Source organism: Fringilla coelebs, assembly GCF_963513975.1.
Source record: "Fringilla coelebs genome assembly, chromosome: 33".
In the NCBI taxonomy this organism is placed as follows: domain Eukaryota; kingdom Metazoa; phylum Chordata; class Aves; order Passeriformes; family Fringillidae; genus Fringilla; species Fringilla coelebs.
This window is the reverse complement of record NC_140059.1, coordinates 255,573-275,015: the sequence shown is the minus strand read 5'-3', so window position 1 is coordinate 275,015 and position 19,443 is coordinate 255,573. Positions and strand designations below refer to the sequence as shown.

At 62.9% G+C, this 19,443-nt stretch overlaps 3 protein-coding genes across 3 annotated transcripts in view; 2 read left to right on the top strand and 1 right to left on the bottom strand.

Moving 5' to 3' along the window:
* Nucleotides 1-19,443, top strand: part of LOC311164517 (neurexin-2-like) — a gene marked incomplete at both ends in the record, with an annotated part of 201,582 nt that overhangs the window by 100,168 nt on the left and 81,971 nt on the right.
* RCE1 (Ras converting CAAX endopeptidase 1) lies at nt 1,129-9,429 on the bottom strand. Its single transcript, XM_084224156.1, has 8 exons — nt 9,254-9,429; nt 8,329-8,431; nt 8,156-8,239; nt 7,393-7,471; nt 6,044-6,211; nt 4,242-4,313; nt 2,600-2,662; nt 1,129-1,437 (listed from the first exon to the last, which is right to left on the bottom strand). Exons 1-8 carry the CDS (start codon nt 9,424-9,426, stop codon nt 1,226-1,228), a joined length of 954 nt encoding a protein of 317 aa, XP_084080282.1. The 5' UTR covers nt 9,427-9,429; the 3' UTR covers nt 1,129-1,225.
* The window catches only part of LOC311164512 (spectrin beta chain, non-erythrocytic 2-like), a gene marked incomplete at both ends in the record, with an annotated part of 41,330 nt that continues 40,377 nt past the window's right edge, over nt 18,491-19,443 (top strand). The window contains 1 exon segment of the mRNA XM_084224002.1: nt 18,491-18,659. Within this exon segment, the coding sequence (XP_084080128.1) occupies nt 18,491-18,659 (169 nt within the window).

Sequence of the window (19,443 nt, the reverse complement as noted above, 5' to 3'; positions counted from 1 at the left end):
TCGCTTCTGTTCCCCTTGCAGTCCCATCACGGTCATTCCCAGGCCGCTTCCATTCCCTCCCAGTTCCCCTAAACCCATCCCAGTCCTTCCCAGTTCCCCTAAACCCATCCCAGTCCCTCCCAGTTCCCCTAAACCCATCCCAGTCCCTCCCAGTTCCCTTAAACCCAACCCAGTCCTTCCCAGTCCCCCTAAATCTAAATCCTTTCCAGTCCCCCCATTCCCATCCCAGTCCCATCCCAGTACCCCCCAGTCCCCCCCACTCCCATCCCAGTCCCTCCAACTCCTATCCCAGTCCCATCCCAGTCCCTCCCAGTCCATCCCAGTCCCCCCAACTCCCATCCCAGTGCCCGCCAGTCCCTCCCAGTTCCCCCCCACTCCCCCCCAGTCCATCCCAGTCCCATCCCAGTTACCCCCCAGTCCATCCCAGTATCCCCCAATCCCATCCCAGTACCCCCACTCCCATCCCGATCCCATCCCAGTCCCCCCCAGTACACCCCAGTCCCATCCCAGTCCCTCCAACTCCCATCCCAGTCCCATCCCGATCCCTCCCAGTCCCCTCCCACTCCCATCCCAGTCCCCCCCAGTCCATCCCACTCCACCCCAGTCCCATCCCAGTCCCCCCAGTCCATCCCAGTCCCTCCCACTCCCATCCCAGTGCCCCCCAGTCCCTCCCAGTTCCCCCCTACTCCCCCCCCAGTTCCCCCCCACTCCCATCCCAGTCCCCCCCAATCCCATCCCAGTACCCCCATCCCGATCCTATCCCAGTCCTCCCCACTCTCATCCCAGTCCTCCCCACTCCCATCCCAGTCCCCCCCAGTCCATCCCACTCCACCCCAGTCCATCCCAGTCCCCCCAACTCCAATCCCAGTGCCCGCCAGTCCCTGCCAGTTCCCCCCCACTCTCCCCCCAGTCCATCCCAATCCCCCCAGTCCCATCCCAGTCCCCCCCAATCCCATCCCAGGCCCCTCCAGTCCATCCCAGTCCCATCCCAGTTCCCCCCCAGTATCCCCCAATCCCATCCCAGTCCCTCCAACTCCCATCCCAGTGCCCCCCAGTCCCTCCCAGTTCCCCCCCAGTCTCCCCCCAGTCCCTCCCAGTTTCCCCCCAGTCCATCCCAGTCCACCCACAAAGCCTTAAACCACTTTAATCACAAAAATAGACTCTGTGCGGCGGCTCCTATAAAAAGGGGGGTGGGCTGGGGAGGGGCGGGCGCCCCCCGCCCGTGTCAGGAGCAGGCGGGGGGGTCGCGGCAGGGGGGGCGCGCCCCGAAGAAGGCGGGCTCGGTCAGGGGGTGCAGCAGCAGCAGGAAGCCCAACACCCCCAGCAGGTACGCGGGGAGCAGCGCCCGGCGCCGCGGGTGCCCCAGGGCCGCGCCCAGCGCCGGGAAACCCATGGAGTTACAGAAGGAATGGCAGAGCACCGGCCCCGCCAGGTGACCTGGGGACAGCGAGGGACACGGGGGTGACACCCCGAACACACCTGGGGACACGGGGGGTGGCACCCCAAAACACACCCGGGATCATCAACACCCCCCCAAAATCCCCCCATGGAGTTACAGAAGGAATGGCAGAGCACCGGCCCCGCCAGGTGACCTGGGGACAGCGAGGGACACGGGGGTGACACCCCGAAACACACCCCAAACACACCCCAAACAGGCCTGGGGACACGGGGGTGGCACCCCAAAACACACCCGGGATCATCAACACCCCCCTGTCCCGGGGTCACTGCATCCCCCCAAAATCCCCCCATGGAGTTGCAGAAGGAATGGCAGAGCACCGGCCCCACCAGGTGACCTGGGGACAGCGAGGGACACGGCGGTGGCACCCCAAAACACACCCCAAACACACCCCAAACAGGCCTGGGGACACGGGGATTGGGGACCCCAAAATCCCACCTGGGGACAGGGAAATGGGGACTGGCACCCCAAAACCACACCCCAAATACCCCTGGGGATCGGGAAATGGGGATTGGGGACCCCAAAATCCCACCCCAAACCCACCTGGGGACATGGACACGGGGGGTGGCACCCCAAAATCCCACCCCAAACCCGCCTGGGGAAGGGACAGAGAGATTGGGGACCCCCAAACACTCCTGGGGACAGGGACACAGAGGGTGGCACCCCAAAATCCCACCCCAAACACACCTGGGGAAGGGACACAGGGATTGGGGACCCCAAAATCCCACCTGGGGATAGGGAAATAGGGACTGGCACCCCAAAACCACACCCCAAATACCCCTGGGGATGGGGAAATGGGGATTGGGGACCCCAAAATCCCACCCCAAAATCCCACCCCAAAATCCCTTGGGGACAGGGACACGGGGATTGGGGACCCTAAAATCCCACCTGGGGATAGGGAAATAGGGACTGGCACCCCAAAATCCCACCCGAAATACCCCTGGGGACAAGGACACAGGGGGTGGCACCCCAAAATCCCACCCCAAACCCCCCTGGGGAAGGGACACAGGGATTGGGGATCCCAAAATCCCACCTGGGGACAGGGAAATGGGGACTGGCACCCCAAAATCCCACCCCAAACCCGCCTGGGGAAGGGACAGAGGGACTGGGGACCCCCAAACCCCCCGGGCCCCCCAAACCCACCGGTCCTGAGGAACAGGAAGGCCGTGTAGGCCCCGAACACGGCCGTGTAGGAGAACTGGAATGCTGGGCCAGAAAAAGGGGGGTCAGGGACACCCCAAAACTGCCCAGCACCCCCAAATCCACCCCCCACCCTCGACAGAGGCTCAGAGGCACCACAGGAGCCACCTTGAGCACCCCAAAATCCCTCTGGACATCCCAAATCCCACTCTGGACACCCCAAATCTCCTCTGGGCACCCCAAATTCCCTCTGGACACCCCAAATCCCACCCTGGGCACCCCAAATTTCCTCTGGACGCCCCAAATCCCACCTGGGGCACCCCAAATCCCACCCTGGGCACCCCAAATTTCCTCTGGACACCCCAAATCCTACCCTGGGTACCCCAAAAATCCCACCTGGGGCACCCCATATCCCACCCTGGGCACCCCAAATTCCCTCTGGATGCCCCAAATCCCAGCCTGGACACCCCAAATTCCCCCCTGGACACCCCAAACTCCCTCAGGACACCCCAGGATCCATCAAATTCCCCCCAGACTCCCCAAATCTTCACCCTGGGCACCCCAAATTTCCTCTGGACACCCCAAATCCCACTCTGAACACCCCAAACTCCCCCAGGACACCCCAAATCCTTCCCCTGGACACCCCAAATTTCCTCTGGACCTCCCTGAGAACCTCAAATTCCCCCCAGACACCCCAAATCCTTCCCCTGAACCCCCCAAACTCCCTCAGGACACACCAGGACCCCCCAAACTCCCCCCACAAACCCCAAATCCTTCCTCTGAACACCCCAAACTCTTCCAGGACACCCCAAATCCTTCCCCTGGAGACCCCAAATTCCTTCTGGACCTCCCTGAGAACCTCAAATTCCCCCCAGACACCCCAAATCCTTCCCCTGGACACCCCAAATTCCCTCCTGGACACCCCAAACTCCCTCAGGACACCCCAGGACCCCCCAAACTCCCCCCACAAACCCCAAATCCTTCCCCTGAACACCCCAAACTCTTCCAGGACACCCCAAATTCCTTCTGGACCTCCCTGAGAACCTCAAATTCCCCCCAGACACCCCAAATCTTCACCCTGGACACCCCAGGACCCCCAAATCCCCCCCAGGACACCCCAAACTCCCTCAGGACACCCCAAATCCTTCCCCTGGAGACCCCAAATTCCTTCTGGACACCCCAGGACCCATCAAATTCCCCCCAGACACCCCAAATCTTCACCCTGGACACCCCAGGACCCCCAAATCCCCCCCAGGACACCCCAAACTCCCTCAGGACACCCCAAGACCTCCTAAATTCCCCCCAGACACCCCAAATCCTTCCCCTGGACCCCCCAAACTCCCTCAGGACACACCAGGACCCCCCAAACTCCCCCCACAGACCCCAAATCCTTCCCCTGAACACCCCAAACTCTTCCAGGACACCCCAAATTCCCCCCTGGACACCCCAAACTCCCTCAGGACACCCCAGGATCCATCAAATTCCCCCCAGACACCCCAAATCTTCACCCTGGACACCCCAAACTCCCTCAAGACACCCCAGGATCCATCAAATTCCCCCCAGACACCCCAAATCTTCACCCTGGACACCCCAGGACCCCCAAATCCCCCCCAGGACCCCCCAAATTCCCCCCAGCCCCCCTCACCTGCTGCCATGAAGATGCTGCCGACGGAGCCGTGCCGGAAGCGGAGCTGCTCGATCACGTGGTGGAAATGGGCTGGGGCAGCAGGATTTGGGGTTTTTTGGGGGGTTTTGGGGCTTTTTGGGGTTTTTGGGGGATCAGGGGGCACTCAGGGGTGCAGGGGAGGGGAGTCAGGGGCAGTTTTGGGGGGATTTTGGGGTTATTTTGGGGTCCTACTCAGCCATGTCAAGGAACAGGGGGCGGCCCAGTGTGGAGGGGTTTTGGGGTGAGTTTTGGGTGTTTTGGGGTTCTTTAAGGTTTCACACACCGACCCCAAAAAAGAGAGCACAGGGCAGCATGGAGGAGGTGTTTTAGGGGATTTTTAGGGGATTTTAGGGTTCCACTCACTGACCCCAAAAAAGAGAGCACAGGGCAGCATGGAGGAGGTATTTTAGGGGATTTTTAGGGGATTTTAGGGTTTTACTCCCCAACCCCAAAGAAGAGGGGGCAGGCCAGCACAGGGGGGTATTTTAGGGGATTTTTAGGGGATTTTGGGGTTCCACTCACCGACCCCAAAGAAGAGGGGGCAGGCCAGCAGAGGGGGGGTATTTTAGGGTAATTTTAGGGGATTTTAGGGTTCCACTCACTGACCCCAAAGAAGAGGGGGCAGGCCAGCACAGGGTGGGTATTTTAGGGGATTTTTAGGGGATTTTGGGGTTCCACTCACCGACCCCAAAGAAGAGGGGGCAGGCCAGCACAGGGCGGGTATTTTAGGGTAATTTTGGGGGATTTTGGGGTTCCACTCTCTGACCCCAAAGAAGAGGGGGCAGGCCAGCACAGGGCGGGTATTTTAGGGGATTTTTAGGGGATTTTGGGGTTTTACTCACCGACCCCAAAGAAGAGGGGGCAGGCCAGCACAGGGGGCGGTATTTTAGGGGATTTTTAGGGGATTTTGGGGTTCCACTCACCAACCCCAAAGAAGAGGGGGCAGGCCAGCACAGGGGGGGTATTTTAGGGTAATTTTAGGGGATTTTGGGGTTCCACTCACCGACCCCAAAGAAGAGGGGGCAGGCCAGCACAGGGGGGTATTTTAGGGTAATTTTAGGGGATTTTAGGGTTCTACTCTCTGACCCTAAAGAACAGCGAGCAGGCCAGCACATGGGGGGGTATTTTAGGGTAATTTTGGGGTTCCACTCACCGACCCCAAAGAAGAGGGGGCAGGCCAGCACAGGGGGGTATTTTAGGGTAATTTTAGGGGATTTTGGGGTTCCACTCACCGACCCCAAAGAAGAGGGAGCAGGCCAGCACAGGGGGGGTATTTTAGGGTAATTTTGGGGTTCCACTCACCGACCCCAAAGAAGAGGGGGCAGGCCAGCACAGGGTGGGTATTTTAGGGTAATTTTGGGGGATTTTGGGGTTCCACTCACCGACCCCAAAGAAGAGGGGGCAGGCCAGCACAGGGGGAGTATTTTAGGGGATTTTTAGGGGATTTTAGGGTTTTACTCCCCAACCCCAAAGAAGAGGGGGCAGGCCAGCACAGGGGGGTAATTTAGGGGATTTTTAGGGGATTTTGGGGTTCCACTCACCGACCCCAAAGAAGAGGGGGCAGGCCAGCACAGGGCAGGCATTTTAGGGTAATTTTAGGGGATTTTGGGGTTCCACTCTCTGATCCCAAAGAACAGGGGGCAGGCCAGCACAGGGGAGGTATTTTAGGGGATTTTTGGGGGATTTTAGGGTTCTACTCTCTGACCCTAAAGAACAGGGGGCAGGCCAGCACAGGGGCGGTATTTTAGGGTAATTTTGGGGTATTTTGGGGTTCCACTCACCGACCCCAAAGAAGAGGGGGCAGGCCAGCACGGCGGGGCCGGGCCCCGTGCAGGGCACCAGCATGGGCAGCATGCAGGCCCTGAACACCAACTCCTCGGTCAGGGGCGCCACCACCTGGTTCCGCAGCCAGCGAACGTCCCCCAGGCACAGCGCCCACACCCGCGGGTCTGGGGGAGCCCAAAAACCCCCCAGAGGGGAGGCAAAAATCCCATAAAACTGAGCCAAAAATCCTATAAAACTGAGCCCTAAAATCCCACGGAGCTGAGCCCCAAAATCTCATAAAACTGACCCAAAAATCCCACAGAGCTGAGCCCAAAAATCCCACAGAACTGAGCCCCAAAATCCCATAAAACTGACCCAAAAACCCCCCAGTGCTGAGCCCCAAAATCCCATAAACTGTCCCAAAAAAACCCACAGAGCTGAGCCCCAAAATCCCACAGAACTGACCCAAACATCCCACAGAACTGACCCAAAAATCCCACAGAACTGAGCCCTAAAATCCCACGGAGCTGAGCCCCAAAATCTCATAAAACTGACCCAAAAATCCCACAGAGCTGAGCCCCAAAATCCCATAAAACTGAGCCAAAAATCCCACAGAGCTGAGCCCCAAAATCCCATAAAACTGACCCCAAAATCCCACAGAGCTGAGCCCCAAAATCCCATAAAACTGACCCCAAAATCCCACAGAGCTGAGCCCCAAAATCCCATAAACAGACCCAAAAATGCCACAGAACTGATCCCCAAATCCCATAGAATTGATTCCCAAAATCCCACAGAGCTGACCCCAAAAACCATCCCAGAGCTGAGCCCCAAAATCCCATAAAACTGACCCAAAAATCCCACAGAGCTGAGCCCCAAAATCCCACAAAACTGACCCAAAAATCCCCACAGAGCTGAGCCCTAAATCCCATAAAACTGACCCAAAAATCCCATAAAACTGAGCCCCAAAATCCCACAGAGCTGCCCCCCAAGTCCCAGATTCCCACAGGCTCCCCAGACCCAACCAAACCCCAAAACCACCCCAAACCCCCCCATTTCCCCCCCTCAGCCCCCCCCCCATTTCCCCTCCCGGTGTTGGGGTCCCCCTGCCCCCCCCAGACCCCAATTCCTGAGCCCCCCCAGACCCCAATTCCTGAGCTCCCCCAGACCCCAATTCCTGAGCCCCCCCAGACCCCAATTCCTGAGCCCCCCCAATTCCTGCCCCCCCCAGACCCCAATTCCTGAGCCCCCCCAGACCCCAATTCCTGAGCCCCCCCCAGACCCCAATTCCTGAGCCCCCCCAGACCCCAATTCCTGAGCCCCCCCAGACCCCAATTCCTGAGCCCCCTCCCCAAATCCCCCCCCTTACCCAGGGCCACCCTGATGCCATCGAGCCAGCGCCAGGGACAGTCCATGGACAGCTGGATCAGGGGGCCCAGGAACAGGATCTGGGGGGTCAGGGGGATTTGGGGGGGTCAAGGGGGGTCGTACCCCCCTTTTCCATCCCCTGGGGGGGTCAATGAGGGGGGATTTTGGGGTTTTTTTTTGGGGGGGATCCCCATTTTCCGGCCCATACCCACCACGGGGAGTGGGATCAGAGGAGGGAGCAGGGTTTGGGGTTTGGGGGGTTGGGGGGGGGTCTTGAGGGATTTGAGGGTCTTAGAAAGGTTTTGGGGGGCTCAGGGAGAGTTTGGGGGTTCCTGAATGGGTTTGGGGGGGTCCCAGCGAGGTTTTGGGGGGGTTCCCAGAGGGATTTTGGGGGGGGGGGATCCCACACCCACCCCGATGAGCCCCTGATGATCTGGGGCCCGGACAGAGGATCTGGGGGGGGGGGGGGGTCAGTGAATTCTGGGAGGGGATCCTGGAGGAGGTCAGGGGGATTTTGGGGAACCCTAGGGGGGTCCCGAGTGGATTTTGGGGGGTCCCGAGTGGATTTGGGGGGATCCCAAGCGGATTTTGGGGATCCCAAGCCCTCCCACACCCCCCACACACGAAAAGCCCAGGCAGAGCATTTTGAGGGAGGGGTGGCTCAATAAATTCTGGGGGGGGGTCCTGGGGGTCAGGAGGATTTTGGGGATCCCCGGGGGTGTCCCGGGGAGGATTTTGGGGGGTCACAGCCCCCCCAGACCCACCATGGTGAGCAGCAGAGGCAGCAGCGTGGCCGGGACCAGCCCCTCGAGGCGCAGCCCCAGCAGCGCGGGCAGGGGGGTGTCAGCCTGAAATGGGGAGGGGTCAGCGCGGTCTGGGGGGGCTCTAGGACCCCCCCTCGATTTTTGGGGATCCCCCCCACCCCCCCGGAGCTCACCTTGACCCCTGTGAGCTCCTTCCAGAGCCACACCAGGGCAGGGGACAGCCCCGACACCACCAGGACGCTGGTGAAGCGGCGCTTGATCACCGACGGGTGGTCCCTGGGGAGGGGGCGCGGGGAGGGGGGGTCTGCACCCCAAAAATCCACCCGGGATCCCCCCCCGGACACCCCCAGGCACTGAGGAGACCCCCCCAGCCCCTCTTTATACCTAAAATCCCCTCAAAACCCACGAGAGCTCGTCCCAAACCTATGGAGACCCCAGGGACCCCCACCAAGGGACCCCAAATCCCCCCCAGGGACCTCAGGGATCCCCCCAATTCCCGTACACGCCCCCAGCCCCCCCATAATCCACAGACCCCCCCCCCAAAATTCCTCCCCAGGTGTCCCACAGATGCCCCTCCCTGATCCTCTGTGCACGCCCCCAAATCCCCCCTGGGACCCCCCCAGAGCCCTCAATTCCCCCCAGACACCCCCAAACCCACCCCAGACACCCCAATTCCCCTTCCCGATCTGCCGTGTCCGCCCCCAGCCCCTGAATCCCCCCCAAATCCCCCCCAATTCCCTTCCAGACCCCCTGAATCCCCCCAGATCCCCCCCAAATCCCTTCCAGACCCCCTGAACTCCCCCCCAAATCCCCTCCAGACACCCCAATACTCCCGTAGGTGCCTCAAGACCCCTCGGGTCCCTCCCCGATCCCCCGTGCCTGCCCCCAGCCCCCTGAATCCCCCCCAAATCCCTTCCAGACCCCCTGAATCCCCCCAGAGCCCCTGAATTCCCCCCCAAATCCCTTCCAGACCCCCTGAATCTCCCCAGATCCCCCCCAAATCCCTTCCAGACCCCCTGAATCCCCCCCGATCACCCCCAAATCCCTTCCAGACCCCCGAATCCCCCTCAGATCCCCCCCAGATCCCCCCGGGTGTACCTGGGCAGGGGGCTGCCCCACACGTACAGGCTCCCCACGTAGGAGCAGGCCAGGCTGAGGCAGCCGAGCACGGCGGCCCAGCACGGCCCGGCCCGGGCGGCTCCGGTGCCTCCGGGGGCCGCTCCCGACCCCGGCCCGGCCCAGGGGGAACCGGGGGGCTGCGGGGCCGCCATGGCGGGGCGGGGCCTGCGCGCGGGGCGGGGCCAGGGGAGGAGGGCGGGGCTACGGAGCGGGGTGTGCGGGGCGGGGCTTGGGAGAGGTGGGTGGGGTTATGTAAATGAGGATGGGGAGCGGTAATGGGCGGGGCGATGGGGTTGGGTGGGACTGGGATGGACTGGGGGGAACTGGGAGGGACTAGGAGGAACTGGGATGGACTGGGGGTAAACTGGGATGGACTGGGAGGGACTGGGGGGAATATGGGAAGAACTGGGAGAAACTGGGATGGACTGGGAGGAACTGGGATGGACTGGGAGGAACTGGGATGAACTGGGGGGAAACTGGGAGGGACTGGGAGAAACTGGGATGGACTGGGGAGAAACTGGGATGGACGGGGAGGAACTGGGATGGACTGGGGGGAAACTGGGATAGATGGGGAGGAACTGGGATGGACTGGGGGGAAACTGGGAGGGACTGGGAGAAACTGGGATGGACGAGGAGGAACTGGAATGGACTGGGGGGAAACTGGGAGGGACTGGGAGAAACTGGGATGGAATGGGAGGAAATGGGATGGACTGGGAGAAACTGGGATGGACTGGGAAACTGGGATTGACCATGGGAAACTGGGAGCACTGGGGGAACTGGGAGGGACTGGTGGAGGGAACTGGGATCAACATTAATTGGGGGAACTGGGACTGACTGGAGGAAATGAAACTCATGAAAGGAACCGGGGCCGACTGGTGTAACTGGGATGAGGCGGGACTGGGTGAACTGGGAGCACTGGGAGCGGGGTTTGTCCGGTCCTCAGGGCATCCACAGCCCGGGGCCCTGCAGCTGGGGGGGCCCGGGGGTTACTGGGAGGGTCTGGGGGGATCCCCAGAGGAGGGAGGGACCCCCAAACCCCACCTGGCCCTGGTGCCCTTCCTCCTCCTCCTCCTCTTCCTCCTCCTCCTGCTGCTCCCTCCGCCCCCGGCGCTGCTTTTGGGGGATCCCTGTGGAGCACAGGAGGGGGGTTCAGTGCCCGGGGGGGTTTGGGGGATCCCTGTGGAGCACAGGAGGGGGGTTCAGTGCCCGGGGGGGTTTTGGGGGATCCCTGTGGAGCACAGGAGGGGGGTTCAGTGCCCGGGGGGGTTTTGGGGGATCCCTGTGGAGCACAGGAGGGGGGTTCAGTGCTCGGGGGGGTTTTGGGGGATCCCTGTGGAGCACAGGAGGGGAGTTCAGTGCTCGGGGGGGTTTTGGGGGATCCCTGTGGAGCACAGGAAGGGGGTTCAGTGCCCAGTGGGATTTTGGGGGACCCCTGTGGAGCACAGGAGGGGGGTTCAGTGCCCGGGGGGGTTTTGGGGGATCCCTGTGGAGCACAGGAGGGGGGTTCAGTTCCCGGGAGGGTTTTGGGGGATCCCTGTGGAGCACAGGAGGGGGGTTCAGTGCCCGGCGCTGCTTTTGGGGGATCCCTGTGGAGCACAGGAGGGGGGTTCAGTGCCCGGGGGGGGTTTTGGGGGATCCCTGTGGAGCACAGGAGGGGGTTCAGTTCCCGGGGGGGTTTTGGGGGATCCCTGTGGAGCACAGGAGGGGGGTTCAGTGCCCGGGGGGGGTTTTGGGGGATCCCTGTGGAGCACAGGAGGGGGGTTCAGAGCCCGGGGGGGTTTTGGGGGATCCCTGTGGAGCACAGGAGGGGGGTTCAGTGCCCAGTGGGATTTTGGGGGATCCCTGTGGAGCACAGGAGGGGGGTTCAGAGCCCGGGGGGGTTTTGGGGGATCCCTGTGGAGCACAGGAGGGGGTTCAGTGCCCGGGGGGGTTTTGGGGGATCCCTGTGGAGCACAGGAGGGGGGTTCAGAGCCCGGGGGGGTTTTGGGGACCCCCCACCCCCCGTTTCCCCCTCACCCCCGCGGGGCAGCCCCGGCCGGCGCGAGACCTCGGCCCATCTGCGGCGCGCGGCCACCGCCAGCGCCGGCGTGTCCTGCACCTGGGGGAAGGGGACAGGGTGACACCGGGGACACCCCCAAATCCCCCCCACAACCCCGGGGGGATCCCCCCGAACCCCCAAACCTGCAGGGCGCCCAGGCAGGCGCTGCGGAAGCGGCCGCTGGAGCTGGCGGCCACCACGGCCGTCACCGCGGCCACCGCCAGGGCCTGGGCTCGGGCCACGCTCTGCTGGGCCTGGAGGGGGGAATTTGGGGGGTCACGGGGGATCTGGGGGGGTCGGGGGATCCCCAAAATCCCGCACCCACCTGGTGCTGGCGGCGCAGCCCCCGCAGGAGGGGGTGCAGGAGGGCGTGGAGGCCCCGGGCCAGCGCGGGGCGGCCGAGGCGCAGCGTGGGCTCCAGCTGGGCCAGCAGCAGCCGGCGCATCCCTGGGGGGCACCCCGAATTTTGGGGGGGGGTCCTCGAACCGTGGGGGACCCCCCCGGAGCGGGGGGACACCTCTGAACCACGGGGATAACCCCAACAGCAAGAGGATGCCCCCAAAGTTTGGGGTCACTCCTCAAACCTTGGGGTCAGCCCAGCTTAGGGGCTGAGCTGGAATGGGGAGTCTGGGGGGGCACCCCAAAAGCGCGGGGACACCCCCGAAATCTTGGGGACACCCCTGAAACAAGGGGACAGCCCAGAGAGACACCCCCAAACCACAGGGACACCCCCAAAATGATGAGGAGACCTCACAGAACTTGGGGACAGCCCAAGACCTCGGGGACAGCTCTAAAGTTTGGGGCTCCTCTTGAGCCACGGGGACACCCCCAAAATTTGGGGACACCCCCAGGGCTTGGGGACACCCGACACCCCCAGGGCTTGGGGACACCCCCAGGGCTTGGGGACACCCCAAAATCGGGGTTCCCCCCCACCCTTACCTGTGTCATACCCCCCAAAGGGGTCCCGGTGCCGCAGGAAGAGGAAAACCAGGAGGGTTTTGGGGTCCCCCTCGGGGGAAGTTTGGGGGTCCCCGTCCCCCTCAGGGGGGTCCCAGCGCACCCCAAAGGTGACATCGGGGGACACCGGCTCTGTGGGGACAATATTGGGGGGCTGAGGGAGGGGGGAGCCCCGAAATTCCCCCCCAAAAAACCCTGGAACTCTACAGACCTTCCTCATCCTCACAGGAGCCTCGGGGGTTTTTGGGGTCCGGGCGGTTTTTGGGGTCCGGGGGGGTTTGGGGGTTCAGGGGGGCTGCAGCCAGGCCGAAGCCCCCCCAGTCCCCCAGCAGAGAGGGGTCCTGCAGGGTTGGGGGGGCCGGGGGGGGCACCGGGACCCCCGCGGGGTCGAACAGGTAAAGGTGGGAAGGTCAAGGAGAACAATGGGGGGGGGATGGGGGCCCCCCAAAATCCCCCAGAACCCCAAATCCCACCTGGGCACCCCGAGATCCACCAGGGAACCCAAATTTCCTCCCCCCCCCCGAGCACCCTGAGACCCCCCCTGGACAACCCAAAAACTCCCCCCGGGTGCTCTGAGACCCCTTCTGGGCACCTCAAATCCCCTGGACACCCCAAATTCCACCCTGGGCACCCCAAATCCCACCCCAAACCACCCCAAATAACCCCCTGAACACCCCAAATCCCCCTGTGACCATCCCAAACCCTCCCCTGAACACCCCAAATCCCACCCCGAGCACCCCAAATCTCCCTGGATACCCCAAATCCCCCCCTGAGCACCCCCAAATCCTACCCTGAACACCCCAAATCCCACCGTGGGCACCCCAAACATGCTCAGGCACCCCAAAACCCCCAGAAACACCCAAAATCATCCCCTGAACACCCCAAATCCCCCCTGAGCACCCCAAATCCTGCCCCAAACCCCACCCTGAACACCTCAAATACCCTCCTGAACACCCCAAATCCCACCCTGAGCACCCCAAATCCCATCCTGAACACCCCAAACCCTTCCCTGAGCACCCCAAATCCCACCCTGAGCACCCCAAACCCGCTCAGGTGCCCCAAAACCCCCACAACCACCCCAAATCCCACCCTGAACACCCCAAATCCCACCCTGAGCACCCCAAATCCCACCCTGAGCACCCCAAATCCCACCCTGAACACCCCAAATCCCACCCTGAGCACCCCAAACCTGCTCAGGTGCCCCAAAACCCCCACAACCACCCCAAATCCCACCCTGAACACCCCAAATCCCACCCTGAGCACCCCAAATCCCACCCTGAGCACCCCAAATCCCACCCTGAACACCCCAAATCCCACCCTGAACACCCCAAATCTTCCCCCTGAGCACCCCAAATCCCACCCTGAACACCCCAAATCCCACCCTGAGCACCCCAAATCCCCCTGTGACCATCCCAAACCCTCCCCTGAACACCCCAAACCCTTCCCTGAGCACCCCAAACCCTTCCCTGAGCACCCCAAATCCCATCCTGAGCACCCCAAACCTGCTCAGGTGCCCCAAAACCCCCACAACCACCCCAAATCCCACCCTGAACACCCCAAATCTCCCCCCTGAGCACCCCAAATCCCACCCTGAACACCCCAAATCTCCCCCCTAAACACCCCAAATCCCCCCCTGAACACCCCAAACCCTTCCCTGAGCACCCCAAATCCCATTCTGAGCACCCCAAACCTGCTCAGGTGCCCCAAAACCCCCACAACCACCCCAAATCCCACCCTGAACACCCCAAACCTCCCCCCTGAACACCCCAAATCCCACCCTGAGCACCCCAAATCCCCCCCAACCCCCCCGGTGCCCCCAGCCCGGATATCTGCACTCGGCAGAGGGGGGGTCCCTGCCCGGGGGGGGTCCCGGGGGGGGTCCCGAGGGCGCTGACCGGGAGCAGCTCCAGGTCCCCCCCGAAGCCCGCGGCCGCCAGCGGGGGCGGCACCGGCAGCGGCAGCGGCAGCCCCGGGCACGGGCGGAGGCGGCTGCAGGGCGGCCTGGGGGGAACGGCCCAGTTCGGACCAGTTCAGACCAGTTCGGACCAGGTTGGACCAGTACAGACCAGTCCAGACTGGTCCGGATCAATCTATCCCAGACCCACTCCCCACCCCATCCCAGTTCATCCCAGTTTGACCCTGTACTACACCCCTGCCCCATCCCAGTCCATCCCAGTCCCATCCAGTCCATCCCAGTCCCTCCCAGTCCATCCCAGTTCCCCCCAGTCCATCCCAATCCCCCCGAGCCCATCCCAGTCCCTCCCAGTCCCATCCCAGTCCATCCCAATCCCCCCCCAGTCCATCCCAGTTCCTCCCAGTCCATCCCAGTCCATCCCAGTCCCATCCCAGTCCATCCCAATCCCCCCCCAGTCCATCCCAGTTCCCCCCAGTCCATCCCAGTCCCTCCCAGTCCATCCCAGTTCCCCCCAGTCCATCCCAGTCCATCCTAGTCCCTCCCAGTCCATCCCAATCCCCCCCAGTCCATCCCAGTCCATCCCAATCCCCCCCTAGTCCATCCCAATCCCCCCCCAGTCCATCCCAGCTCCCCCAGTCCATCCCAATCCCCCCCCAGTCCATCCCAGTTCCCCCCCGTCCATCCCAGTCCATCCCAATCCCCCCCCAGTCCATCCCAGTTCCCCCCAGTCCATCCCAATCCCCCCCCAGTCCATCCCAATCCATCCCAGTTCCCCCCAGTCCATCCCAATCCCCCCCAGCCTATCCCAGTCCATTCCAGTCCATCCCAGTCCCATCCCAGTCCATCCGAGTTCCCCCCAGTCCATCCCAGTCCATCCCAATCCCCCCCCGAGTCCATCCCAGTCCATCCCAGTCCATCCCAGTCCCATCCCAGTCCAACCCAGTCCCCCCCAGTTCCCCCCAGACCCATCCCAGTCCATCCCAGTCCCTCCCAGTCCATCCCAGTCCCATCCCAGTCCATCCCAGTTCCCCCCAGTCCGTACCCAGTGAAGTGCCGGCTCTGCACCCTCAGCCTCATTCCTGCCTGTGCCCAGGGGGGCTCTGGGCTGGGGGACACGAGAGGGGGGGACCCCAATTAGGGGCTCCCCAGGAGTGGGGTGACCCCAATGAGGGGCAGGGCTCCCAGTTTGGGGGTGCCCAGGACTGGGTGTCCCCAGTTTGGGGGTCCCGGGGGTCTCACCTGAGGGTCCTGGAGGTGACGCTCCCATCGATGTTGACACAGAAATGAAACTCGACCTGGGGGGGACGTGGGGAGGGGTCACTGGGGAACCCCCTCCCCTTTTTGGGGACCCCCTCAGGACCCCCAAACCACTCAGTACCTCGGGGTGCACGAGGCTGGTCCGGTGCAGGAGCTGCCACAGGGACCCCCGGGCGGGGGGCAACGGGGGGGGGTGACAGATCTGAGGGGGGGACACGGGGGGGGGGGCTGGGGGAGACCCCAAAATCCCCCAAAATCCCCCATGACCCCCGGGGGGGGGCAGATCTGGGGGGCCTGGGGGAACCCCAATACCCCCCCAAGGAACTGGGCCCAGTTTGGGGGTGTCCTCCCCCCATCCCCCCCCTCCCCCCGTGTGTTTCGGGGGGTCCCAGCCCCCCCCCCGTGACCCCATTTCCCCTCCCCCCCTCCCGTGACCCCATTATTTCCCCCCCCCACCCCCCCAAATCCAGGCCACCCCGACTATTTTTATCCTCCCGCCCCAATTCCCATTCCCGGGGGGCCCCCCCCGACCCCAATTCCTCCCCCCAAGGTGACTTTGGGGGGCTGGGAAAGAGAACAGAGAGAGGGGGGGACCCCAAAAATCCCCCCCAGCCCCCCCAAAATTCACCTGGAAGCTCCTTTGCACCTGAGCCTGGGCCAGGATCCTCCCGCAGCAGGGAGAGGGATTTGGGGGGACTCCCGGCAGCTCCTGCACCCCCCGGGGGGCTGGGGGGGATTTGGGGGGAAATTGGAGATTTAGGGGACCCCCAGTGTGGGGCTGGGGAGGAGATTGAGAGGATTTAGGGGGGAGTCCCAGAGAGGTTTTGGGGGGCTCTTAAAGGAGTTGGGGGGACTTGGGGTGTGCCTGAGGGGGTCCCAGAGAGGTTTTGGGGGGGTCTCTGGGGGTTTTGGGGGGGCTCTGGGGGGTTTTGGGGGTCTCTTACCCCCCCCCAGCGCTTTGGGGTCGAGGTCTCGGCTGAGGGGTCCCGAGGCTGCCACTGGAAAAAGGAGGGGGGGGTCAGGGTGGGTCTGAGGGGAGCCTGGACCCCCCAGGATCCCCCCAGGACCCCCCAGGATCCCCCCAGGACCCCCCACCCACCTGTGAGGGTGCAGAGGGGGCCCCCCCAGGGCCCCCCCCGCCGTCAGGGCCACCAGCAGCGCCCCCCGTCGGGGCTCCCCAATTTTGGGGGTCCCCAGGGCCACCAGGAGCTGCTCCAGGACCTGCAGGGCCAGAAGAGGTGGGGAGAACCCAAACTTGTCCCCCAAAAATCCCCCGGAGCCCCTTCCCCAAGACACCCCCCCCTCCTTTCCAAGGGAGCCCAGAGACCCCTAAAGCTCCCCCAAATCTATCTGGGGACCCCCAACACCATCCGAGACCCCCCAAATCCCCTCCAAAACTCCCCTCGGGACTCTCGACCCCTCATAGGACCCCCAAGGGACCCCCAACCCACTTTAGTCACCACTGACCCCTCACGGTAACCCCCCAATACCCACAAGTCCCACAACCCTCCTTAGCGACCCCTCAGAACCCTCACAAACGCCTCCCAGGGACCCCCAAAGCTCCCGAAACCCTCTCTAATGACCCCTGACCCCACAAAACCCCACAGAACCCCAAAAAAATCCCACAAAACCCCCTCACCCCCCCTCACGGCCGCCTCCGCCATCTTTGCCCCCCTCACAGCGCGAGCGCCCCCTGGCGGGCGGGAAGCGCGGGAGGGCGGGAAAGCCCCCGGAGCTGGGGGCGTGGCCTCCGCCCTCATCACCACGGCAACGAGCGGGGAGGGGGGGCGTGTCCGGGAGGCGTTGCCGTGGTGACGGCGGAGGGGGCGTGGCTCTCAGGCCCCGCCCCCCGGGGTGTGATGAGCTGCCGCGGGCTCAGCGCGCGCCGCGGCCGCCGCGCAGGTAAGGGGGGGGGAGGGGGGGGGGCACACCTGGAGACCCCCCCCCAAAACCACCCCAAACCCACCCTCAGAACCCCCCCCAAGGGGTCCCGCAACCCCTCCCGGCCCCGCTGATCCCCCCGCGCCCCCCCCCGTCCCGGGCACTGCGGCAGCGGCTCCGCATCCCCGGGCAGGGCCCCCCCCCCACCCCCAGCGCTGCCCCGGGGGGGTTTGGGGACCCCCCACCCCCAAATTCGCGTGTTTGTGTCCCCAACCCCCCCCCCCCCCACCCCCCGACCCCCCCGGCGCTGCGGGCGCTGATCCCCGTTAAGAGCATTAACGGGGGGGGGGGAGTGGGGGGGAGCGGGGGGCTCTGGGGGGGGCTCTGGGCAGCGGGGGGAGGGGGCTCGGAGGAGTTTGGGGGGTCCCGGGGAGGAATTTGGGGCGCTCGGGGTTTGTTCGAGAGGATTTGGGGGCGCTCAGGGTGACCCGGAGAGTTTTTTTTGGGGGGGGGGCTTGGAGGAGTTTTGGGGGTCCAGGGGGAATTTGGGGGGGCTCAGGGGGGTCTTTGGAGAGGTTTGGGGGGGGATCCGTGGAGTTTGGGGGTCCCTGGGAATGACCCTGAGAGTTTTTTGGGGGGGGGGGTCTCGGGAGGAGGAACTTGGAGGAGTTTTGGGGGTCCCGCAGAGGAATTGGGGGGTCCCGAGGGGGATTTGGGGGGGGTCTCTACTGAAGGGCTTGGGGAGGGGGATCTCCATTAATTTGCGGAAATTCCTGTTAATTGGAGGGATCTTTATTAATTTTGGGGGGGTTAATAATTTGGGGAGGGGGTCTCTCTTCATTTGAAGCGTTCTTCATTAATTTGGGGCGCATTCCCTTAATTGGGGGGGGGTCATTAATTTAGAGAAAAATTCCGAATCCGAGGAGTATTTTAATTAATTTGGGGGGGATCTCCGTTAATTTGGGGGTCCCCGTTAATTTGGGGGTCTCCGTTAATTTGGGGGTTCCATTCATATTTTGGGGGGGGTCCCCGTTAATTTCGGGCTCTTTAAGGGGGGGGTCGCCCCCCAAAGTGACCAAACCCCCCCTCCCCCTTTTTCCCAGCTCCCCCCTGAGCTCTCCCAGCGCTGCCGCCCCCTCCCCAAATTTGGGGATCCCCCGAGGCCGCCATGCTGTCCCCCCCCCCCTACGACCCCCTGGAGCTGCCGCGGTTCAGCGACCCCCGCTGGGAGGGGGAGGGGGGCGCGGGGGGACCCCCGGAGGAGGAGGAGGAGGAGGAGGAGGAGGATGAAGGCTCCGCCCGGCGCTTCGAGCGCTCCCGCATCAAAGCCTTGGCAGGTACGGGGGGGGACCCCAAAAATGGGGGGGAAATTTGGGGGGGGATGGGGAAAAATTGGGGGGAAAAATTGGGGGGAAATGGGGGAAAAATTTGGGGGAAAATTGGGGGGGAAAGGGGAAAAAATTGGGGTAAAAATTGGGGGGAAATGGGGAAAAATTGGGGAGAAAAATGGGAAAAATTGGGGGGAAAATTGGGGGGACAATGGGGAAAAATTGGAGGGAAATGGGGAAAAATTGGGGTAAAAATTGGAGGGAAATGGGGAAAAAAATGGGGGGAAATGGGGAAAAATTGGGGTGGAAAAGGGGAAAAATGGGGGAAAAATTGGGGGGAAATGGGGAAAAATTGGGGGGAAAAGGGGGAAAAATTGGGGGGAAAATTGAGGGGCAAGGGGAAAATTGGGGAGAAAAAGGGGAAAAATTGGGGGGGAAACATTGGGGGGAAGGGGAAAATTGGGGAGAAAAGGGGAAAAATTGGAGGGAAATGGGGAAAAAATTGGGGGAAAAATTGGGGGGAAATGGGAAAAAATTGGGGGGAAATGGGGAAAAATTGGGGTGGAATGGGGAAAAATTGGGGAGAAAAAGGGGAAAAATTGGGGAAAAATTGGAGGGAAATGGGGGAAAAATTTGGGGGGAAAATTGGGGGAAATGGGGAAAAATTGGGGGGGAAAAGGGGAAAAATCGGGGGAAAATTGGGGGGGAATGGGGGAAAAATTGGGGGGAATGGGGAAAAATTGGGGGGGAAATGGGGGAAATTGGGGGGAAATGGGGAAAAATTGGGGGAAAA